This window comes from Plectropomus leopardus, chromosome 16, assembly GCF_008729295.1.
Source record: "Plectropomus leopardus isolate mb chromosome 16, YSFRI_Pleo_2.0, whole genome shotgun sequence".
In the NCBI taxonomy this organism is placed as follows: domain Eukaryota; kingdom Metazoa; phylum Chordata; class Actinopteri; order Perciformes; family Serranidae; genus Plectropomus; species Plectropomus leopardus.
The window spans coordinates 1,038,770-1,048,465 of record NC_056478.1 but is presented as its reverse complement, the minus strand read 5'-3'; the positions used below and the strand labels follow the sequence as shown (position 1 = coordinate 1,048,465).

At 44.1% G+C, this 9,696-nt stretch overlaps 2 protein-coding genes across 4 annotated transcripts; both read right to left on the bottom strand.

The window, feature by feature from the left end:
- Positions 1-154: 154 nt before the first annotated feature.
- On the bottom strand, positions 155-4,781 carry LOC121955417 (protein Z-dependent protease inhibitor-like). Of its 3 annotated transcripts, none has more exons than XM_042503368.1 (6): positions 4,687-4,781; positions 2,848-3,267; positions 2,472-2,765; positions 2,045-2,318; positions 1,797-1,944; positions 155-1,173 (listed from the first exon to the last, which is right to left on the bottom strand). In XM_042503368.1, exons 2-6 carry the CDS (start codon positions 3,128-3,130, stop codon positions 991-993), a joined length of 1,182 nt encoding a protein of 393 aa, XP_042359302.1. In that variant the 5' UTR covers positions 3,131-3,267; positions 4,687-4,781; the 3' UTR covers positions 155-990. The 3 variants fall into 3 exon arrangements, with proteins under 3 accessions (XP_042359302.1, XP_042359304.1, XP_042359303.1); XM_042503370.1 differs by having other exon boundaries at positions 2,848-3,189; XM_042503369.1 differs by having other exon boundaries at positions 2,848-3,144.
- A 1,415-nt stretch (positions 4,782-6,196) lies between these two features.
- Positions 6,197-9,667, bottom strand: xrcc3 (X-ray repair complementing defective repair in Chinese hamster cells 3). The gene is made up of 7 exons (XM_042502893.1): positions 9,463-9,667; positions 8,684-8,821; positions 8,370-8,582; positions 8,126-8,280; positions 7,222-7,434; positions 6,675-6,712; positions 6,197-6,537 (listed from the first exon to the last, which is right to left on the bottom strand). The coding sequence occupies exons 1-7, from the start codon at positions 9,509-9,511 to the stop codon at positions 6,315-6,317; spliced, it is 1,029 nt and encodes a 342-aa protein (XP_042358827.1). The 5' UTR covers positions 9,512-9,667; the 3' UTR covers positions 6,197-6,314.
- Positions 9,668-9,696: the final 29 nt, after the last annotated feature.

Here is a 9,696-nt window from a genome sequence, read left to right as displayed (position 1 = left end):
TATACATTTTCCCTAACTTTTTTCTACTAGTTTGTTGAAATTTGTGGAACTCTTCTCACAAAGTTGATTTGAAAGAAACTGCGCCAAAACGCTCAGGGTTCAAAGGGTTAAATACTTACGAAAGGCAGCACAAGAAAACTGATGTCGCACCAGGTTTCAAAGGGTTAACTGTTTTAATAACAGAAACGAGGTTACATCAGTAGCTGTCTCCACCAGGCTCACAGAATTTACCCGAAATATCGACCAGTTCAACCAGTATGTCATGACCAGTTAAACCAGTGCGTTATGAAACGTTCAACCAGGACATGACAATGAGTTCAACTGGTGCATTACCAGTTAAGTTACCAGTTTAACCAGTAAGTCACGACAAGTTCAACCACTCAGTTACGATCAGTTCGACCAGTACATAACCACCAGTTCAACCACTGCATTACAACCAGTTAAACCAGTAAATTACCACCAGTTTAACCAGCATCTGTTTTGTTGGCCTGAAAAGTAAAAACGATTCATTAAATTTGAAAAATTCGACAGTTATGAGCTAATGCTAACATGCTAATGCTAAGCAGGCAAGAATTACCATGTTAGCCCAGTGTGTTAGCATGCTAACATGCTAATGCTAAGCAGGTAAATTGTTTACCATGCTAGCCCAGTGTGCTAGCATGCTAGCGTGCTAGCATGCTATGTTAACGCGCCAATGCTAAGCAGGTAAGAAATTTACCACGTTAGCCCAGCGTGTTAGCATGCTAACATGAGCTCAGTGAACAGAGTGCAGCTGAGGTTGAAGGTCTGAACCGTAGAGGATCAGTTAAGTTCTTCAGGTTCATCCTCAGCGGATCAGGAACCAGGAATCACAGCTGCTGACACCAAAATCACAGAAACGTCTGAGAACACAAATGTTAGTCTGAGTATAGTAAACAGAGGTCTGGGTCTCGGGTTGGGAGGTAAGCTAATTCTGACAGTTGCAGGAACAGGTGCTGAGGGGGCGGGGCTTTATTTTTTGGAGGGGTCGATTACTCGGCCCATCGACAGCACGTTCCCGTTTGCCTGCTGGTAGATGATGAAGAGGAAGGGTCTGTTGATGGTCAGCCGAGGAGGGAGAGTGGAGAACACGCTGCCTCCTGCAGTGAGGTCATCGCTGGTCTCATCGACGGACACCACAGACTTATGATACACCTGAAAACATAAAGAAGAGATCTGAAGGTACGAAAACTTCCTGCACCTGAAGGACCCTAGAGAACCAGGAAAGTCCTGGTTCTCTAGGGTCCTTCATCTCTTGTACCTTAAGGATCTTACAGAACCAAGACTTCCTACTCTTGAAGGATCCTGCAGAATCAGGACTTCCTGCACCTAAAGGATATTCAAGATAGAAGACTTCCTGCACCTGATGGATCTTACAGAACCAAGACTTCTTGCACCTGAAGGATCTCAAAGAACCAAGACTTCCTGCACCTAAAGGCTTTTAAAGAACCAAGACTTCCTGCAACTGAAGGGTCCTACAGCATCAAGACTTCCAGCACCTGAAGGATCTTAAAGATCCAAGACTTCCTGCACCTGAAGGACCTTAGAGAACAAAGCCTTCCTGCACCTGGAGGGTCCTAAAGGAACCAAGACATCCTGCATCTGAAAGATCTTTTAGATCCAAGACTTCCTGCACCTGAAGGGTCTCCGATAACCAAGTCTTCCTGCACCTGAAAGACCTTAGAGAACAAAGACTTCCTGCACCTGAAGGGTCTCAGATAACCAAGACTTCCTGCACCTGAAGGAAACTCACTTACAGCTGATGTTCACTAACTCACCTGTGTGAGTTTGAGTCCTTTGTCTCCGTTGATGTTGCTGAGGTCAGCGCCGTCCTGGAACACCTGCGTGAAGTTGAGAGTCTGCAGGACGTCACGCAGCATGTAGGAACGCTCCAACAGGAAGCGAGGAAGCTGCACCTCCAACTTCCTGTTTTCAAAATAAAACACGGTGAGTGACCAGGTGAGGACAGACAGGTGATGTAAAGTGACCAGGTGAGGACAGACAGGTGATGATGAAGGTGTCTCACGTCTTCTTCAGCTGTGTGATCCAGGTCTTGATCTGGTCTCCGGTCAGCTTGTCCTCCACGGCCGTGATGTCCACGTCTTCATCTGGCAGAACCACCAACATGGCTGCCCCGCCCGCAATCAGCAGCTGCAGCACGCCAGCCTTCAGCGACTTGTCATATGCCAGGAAGTACTTATCTGCCTTGAACATCATGGGAACCATGACGACGTGATATTTGTCCACGTAGAAACGCTCGTCCTGAGTGAAGGACGCGTTGAAGGACGGCCTGAACTGCACTGAAACGGAGAAAAAACTTTATTTATACACAGAAAAATTTTATTGATGGTCAGTTTGACTGACCGCCCTCTGACAGTTAGCCCCGCCCCTGACAGTTGACCCTGCCCTCTGACCATCAGTCCCGCCCTCTGTCTCGTGGCGGTGACACTTACCTTTGAAGGCAGCGGCGCTGGCAAGCAGCAGCTGGGTCTGGGGGTCCAGGGTGGTCACCAGGTTCTGGACCCGGTCTCCTGTCCGTTCCTGGGCCCATCGGTTGATGGTGTCTGCGGCCTCCTGTGGCGCCGTGTAGGCCAAATTCTGAGCGTTGCCCCCGAACTTGTTCTGAACCAGGTCCAGGTAGGATGAGGACACCTGGGAGCCTACGGTGGGGAGGACGGCCACGCCCTGACTCATGGTGTTGGTGAGGGGCCCCTGTTCGATTGTGGTCCTCAGACTCTGAAACAGGTCTGGGAGCGGCAGAGTCGGACTGTCAGTTCAAAGTCACGAACAAGAACCCTGACCATCCTGACCCCCTGAAACCAGACATACCTGGGATTGTCTGGGGGTCCAGACCCGTCAGGCTGAGTCCCTGCAGCAACTGGTCTCGGGTTTCTCCCTCGGAGGTGCTCAGCAATGCCAGAAATGCGGCGGACAGTGTGAACGTGGACAGGAAGACGTTGTCGTCAGTCTGGCTGGAGACAGCGCGGTACAGCCGGGCGCCGAAGTCTGCGTTCCTACCAGTCAGATCTACTGCAGAGTCAACGGTCTCCGAGGAGGCCAGAGTCAGGAGGAGGAGGAGGCCGACCACAGAGAGCGGGACGGAGGGAGTCATGGTCACAGCGGCCTCTGGAGGAGGAAACAACGTAACTGAAAAACGTCACCTGAACGTTTCTGCAGAAATAAAACTGGATCAGTCAGGACTCTTCTGCCCCTCCTTCCTGCTCCTCCACAGCGTGCAAGCTTTTAGTTCTGAGAATGATACAATGCAATGTTTAAGTAACATTTTCAGCTGCAAATTTTCTTTTAGTTCCCAGAACTTTCGTTTTAAAGTTACGGTAAAAAAAAAAAATGATGAAAACGTGTTGTCTTTTGTTAGCATATCACATCCCAGCCAGCAGGAAACGTTCCAACGACACAGGCCAACGTTACCTACGAGCTGTAATAATGTTTTAAGGAAAATATTTTGATCTAATGTTTAAAAAACGTTTTGAGCATGTTTATCATTTCAAATAATGTTCCTTTAAGGGTAAATGCTGACTAAGATGTAACTGAAATGTTCGGTGACAGATCACAGAATGTGCTTTTATGAAACATTCCCACAATGTTTCATGAGAACAAAGGAAGAACGTTTTCAAAGCAACATTCAGAACATGTTATCGAGGCCTGAGGTGTCTTCTCTGAAAACATGGGGAAAAGCCAAAAAGTGACAGGAAATGTCACGCAAAGTGCAGGATTTGGTAGATTTTGAAATATATATTTTTTAATAATTTGGGGAAAAAAGTCTGAAAAAACATTTATGATTATCATGACATATTTAGAATTATGTGTAAGAGTCAGTAATGTTTTTAAAGCACTTTTTCCCCAGACGTTTTTTTTTTTTTTTTTTTACTTACCTTTTCATTTTTTTTTTTTAAAAAAAAAAAAACAACTTTTCTTTTTTGTTTGTTTTTGCTAATTTTCAGGGACTTTTTTGTAACTTTTTACTTTTTGTGGGTCATTTCTTCTTAAGTGGCCAATTATTTTGAGATTTTACAACATGAGAAAAAAAATATCATTAATATCACGTCCCATGTCTGAAGATTTTTGAAAGATTAATTTCACATAATTTCAGGCCTTATTTTAAGATTCATGAATTTGATGCCAAAATTAAGACTTTTTAAGGATCTGCAGGAACTCTGGACATTTATTACATTTATGTTTTACTTCTGAGATCCTGAAACAGTCACGTGACAATCGAACCGCACTGATCAATGATTGAATATTGATTAATAACACTGAATTAAATAGAAAAACTCAAACTGGAAACACAGTCAGACACATTTGCACCATAAACTGATCAAAGACATTATGGATCATCACAGAGGCTTCCGGTCTGCAGGGCCACGCCCTCCAACATTTATTTATTTATTTGTTTGTTTGTTTGTTTATCTTTTACGGGTTTTTTTTTACCAGGCTTTAACGCTGAAAGGATTGTTTATTCCTGTTTGAATCAGTGCGGATCAATAACAGCTATCGTCTCTCGATCAGCTCTTCCTCTATCACTTTCATGTGAACGCCCTGTATCGATCAGATTACCTATTGATGACGTAATGATGATAAACAGCTGATCTGCAGCTCAATCTGAAAACAAACAAACAAACAAACAAACAAACAAACAGAGAGTCTGACCTGCTGTTGATCTTCGATCTTTGATTTCTGATCAGATGTCTTTTCTTGCTCTGTAGCTTCACGCGCTGCGCATCACCGTCAAGCTCGCGCCCCGATCACCCTCACCCTCTTTTCCGGTCACGTCCTTTCAGAATACAAGTCCTAAAGGAGCTGAGATGTGATTTATTGATTTTAATCCAACAAACAAAAAAACGCAGACCTCAAATTATTAACGGATCGCAAACCAATCATTTTATCGATAGATGATCAATTAATGTTGTAAAGTCCTGGTTTCAGCTCCTGACCCGAGCTTTCATCCACAGCTCATGGACTTCATCAGCTGACAGCTTTTCAGTCAGCTGGACCCTCTGAGTCTGTTTTTAACTTCCAACTTAATGAATCAATTAAATCATCAGGAAGAGAAATCCATCAATAAAAGTCTATCAACAGCTCAATACGTTACTCAGGAAATATATAATAAACGTTAGTAAATGGTCTATAAAAATTAGTCAAAAAATATAACAATCAATATATAAAAGTACACAGTAAAAAACGTAATAAGTTCAGAGTAAATAAAGAGATGCTGAGTGATTTAAATGTGAATTTACTAAAAAGTATAGTTTGTTTTATTTCACTCTGACGCCAACACGGCGCTTTTATTTTGAAAGCGGCATCCTGATTTCCGGTCAGTTTCTTTTGGGGCTAAAATGTACCGCGCAGGCGCAGTAACAGCAGCCTGACGTCATGGTGTTATGACGCGTGCAGGTCAGCAGGAGGCGCTGCTGCTGCACGAGGAGGAGACAAAAAACTACAAAATAAAAAAAAACTAGAAAACAGTAAAGGACTAAAAAACAAAAATAAAACGTCAGAGCTTCATTAGTTTAGGCTCAAATCTGCCGGTAATGTGCCAGGAAGTAAGAAGTAATAATTATAATACTACATTATTAATACTACAGTACAGGTGAAATACTACAGTCATAATATGACAGTTATAATATAAAGGTAAACTACTACAGTAAATACTACAATAATAATGTAAAGGTAAAATGCTACAGTAAATACTACAATAAAGGTAGAATACCAGAGTAATACTACTACAGTAATAATATAAAGGTCAAACACTACAGTAATATTACTACAATAAAGGCAAAGTACTTCAGTAATATTAATACAGTAATACTAAAGTAATATTATTACAGTAATATAAAGGTAAAATACTACAGTAATAAAAATATTACAATGAAGGTAAAATACTACAGTAATACTACTTTAATAATACTACAATACAGGTAAAATACTACAGTAATAATAATCCAGGTGACATACGGCTATAATAACAATACAGTAATAATACTCCAATACAGGTAAAATACTACAGTAATAATACTGCAGTAATAACACCATATTCGGTATCACAGTGATCAGCTGATCGATAAACTGATGGATGTTGATGTGAGATAATCAATAATGTACTCAGTACTCAGAGTAAATGTACTGACTGTCCACAGACTCGTGGACGTGACGAGTCTTTGTCTCGGTGACACGAGTCATCGAGTCAATAAAAACACAAACAGCCACATCATCAGATCAATAACCTTTAGTGTCATCAGGTCACTTCGTCCCTTCACATGTTTACACCTGTGGACAGATCACGCGGGAAGGACGCCTCGGACGCCCTCCGTCCACACGGCGGCGTCTCGCCCGTCTCGAGCCAGGTGAGGAGCAAACGCCACCTCCAGCCTGCGGAGGACGCTGCTCTGGTTGCCACGGACAACCGTCCCCTGGAGACGCCGCATCATCAGCCGGACTGTCACCTGATTGGCCCAGAGCAACCCGAGAGCCGGAGACACGCCGGAGGACAGCGGAGACACACTGGAGGACAGACAGAGAGGAAGACAAATATTAATCTGTTCATTGGGTCTCTTTTTCTACAGAATAAATTAATTAATCTCAAAGTGTTTTGAGCAAAATCTGAAATCTTTTTTCAGAAAGAAAAAAAATACTTTTACCCCAAACTGTCGTCTGAGCTGCTGAAAACATCCGTCACCTGAAACACGGACAGGTGTGTCAAAGGTGAGTGAGTGTGTGTGTGTGTGTGTGTGTGTGTGTGTGTGTGGACTGCTCTAACTTAAAAAAACTTTAAAAATATCCAGATCTTTGAGGGTTTCTGTTCCGTCTCCTCCTCTGATCTCATCGGCAAAGTCCTAAAAATATGATAAAATCCTAAAAATGTCCTAAAATCTTGAAAACATCCTAAAAAACTAAAAACATCCTTAAATCTTGGAATTCTCCTGAACTCCTAACAATATCCATCAATACGAGAAATGTCCTAAAATCCAAAAAACATCCTAAAATTTGACAAAGTTCCTTAAATCCTAGAAATGTCCAAATACCTGAGAAACGTCCTAAAATCTGACACGACCTGAAGTCCAAACATGTCCTAAAATCCTAAAAAAAAGTCCTAAAATTTGACCAACTTCCAAGAAACATCCAAAAATCGGAGAAATGTCGTACAATCCTAAAAACATCCTAAATCCAGGACGGTGCTGGGGTCACCTGGTTGATGCAGAGGACAGGTGTCCTGAACTCCAGGCTCAGGTGCTGCAGTTTAGAGGAGAAGCTGAGCAGCTGTTTGCTCCTCTCCAGCCAATCAGACGCCTGGAACTCTGACCTGAACAGAGCCGCCACCGAGTCCACCACCAGGAGACGCACCTGACCGCGAGCCAGCAGCAGGGGGACGCGGCGGGACAGACACTCCTGAAGGGAGTCCTGCAGGTAAACAAACACCTGTGAGTCCATCAGCAGTGGAGTTAAGTTTAATTTTTAATCTTTTTAATTTGAAAATTTATTACGAAATGCGAATGTTCATTATTATATTCCATTATGAAATCCCACCATGACCGTTTTGGGAGTCGTGTATTTCGGTTTAAGGCGAAACTGTCCCCATGTTTGTTCTGTTTTCTCACTGTTCTACTCTGTCCTCACTTTTATTGTATTTATTGTCTTTATTTCACTTTAGATTGTCTCTTTACTCCGTTTATTTGTACCTTCACTTGTTCTGTTGTCACCATATTTCACAATAGAGCAAGTATTAAAAAAAGAAAAAAAAAAGAAAACGTAACTAAAACATTGTATCGCAACATTCTCAGAACATTTAAAAAAAAAAACAATTTCTATCTGGGAAGGCGCCAACATGTGAGATGTTATTATTCATAAAGAGCTGCTGACACGTGTGTTATATGTCACACTAGAGGTCTATGCTGTTGTGTTTAACGTCGCACCTGTTGTGTTTCTGTGATGCCGGCATGCTGTCTAAAATCTGGAGCAACACGATGCTGTTGTGGTTCTCACGTCATCGCGCTTCGATAATGTTCGGAAAAATTAAATTATTAGTGAAAACAAAGATGACAGATGTGTTTTGGGTCAGTGACGCTGACGGAGGGGCGGCTGCGCGGCTCACCAGGTCGGCGGCGTGTTCGATGTAGACGTGGTCACTGAAGCGGCGGCTGCTGATCAGAGACTGGGGGACGTTGGCGCGCAGAGCGGACTGACCTCCGATCAGTTGCTGCAGACGTCTGATGGGAAACGAGTCCTCTGTGCAGATATACACGGCTCCTGCAGAGAGACGAGCACCTGAACGCATCGCCACAGAGTCTACACCCACCTGACGCCGTGTTTAATGACCTGACGGTGCGTTCACTGACCTGAGTCCAGTCCTCTGTACTGTGTCGGGTACTGTACGGACAGACAGAGCTGCAGGGCGAGCTGGGTTTTTCCCGCCCCGCTTTCTCCTGACAGCTCGGTGATGCCCCCCACAGGCAGACCCCCCCGCAGCAGCTCGTCCAGCACGGGACACCCAACGCTGAGTCTGAGGCCAGACTTGAACCAGCGACAATCTCCGCGGTGGAGGAGGAGGGCTGCAAACACAGAAACACACGTTAGTTTGTTTTTTTTATTAAACGCACACTGTGACATCACTCTGTGACGTCCAATCAGAAGGCGTCGCTGCTGGTCTGACCTGAGGTGGGAGGGTGACGTCTGCAGGCGGTGGCTGCGGCGGTCAGCAGCTGCTGGACGTCTGAGTGGGACAGACCAGTGAGTCTCTGCAGATCCGGACCAGAAACACACAACACATCCCGGACCGACTTCAGATTCACTGCAGGGAGAAACATCACGGTAACCATGGTAACCCCAACAATAATAATCAGAACAAGAAGAAACACAGTCATTTAGGGACTGTGTGTTATTTATAAGAGGGGAGGGGTGGTGCAAAAAGGTGGAGGCATGCCAAATAATTAACTTTTAATTTTTGGCCTTTTCCCACCTAAAATATTGGCCTAAAAGACACTCCTTCCTCTCACAATTAACTACAGACCCTAAAAAATAAACCACAGTCCCTAAGCAACACCACCCTCCTCTCATAAGTACACTACAGTGCCTTACAAATAAACCGTCCCTAAAAGACATCCCCTTAAGTTTTCCTGATGTTACGACAGTAAGCAGATTCTTACACCAAACTCCATTCAAAATCTGACAGTTTTAACGTCACAAAGCTGCATCACTTTATCATCAGTTCATGACAAACCCTCACTGCTAAAACATGACTGCGCCTCTATCCGGTTAAAAACTGAAGGCATAAACTGACAGAGGAGCTAAAGACACAGTGCGGACAGTCCCACAGAGACACGGACTTACGGATAGTGTGTTGGTTTGTTCTGTTTACTGTCCCCGTGTCTGAGGACAGGAGAGGAAACGATAAATTGTGATGTTTGTGAATGGGGTTTGGTGCGGCGGTACCTCTGCTGACGGCGGCGGTGATCCTCGGGTTCAGCTCCAGCTGCTCCATCGTGTCCCCGCTGAGGACATCCTGTCCCCCCGCTGCTGCTGAACGCCGCTTTATTTACCGACAACTCTGTTTGTTTGTTTGTTTATTTGTTTTATGTTTGTTTCTCTTCAACCTAACACCCAAAATACGCGCCCGAACACGAGACGTCATCACGCGCCGCCGGATGGAACCATTTCTCCGTGTCT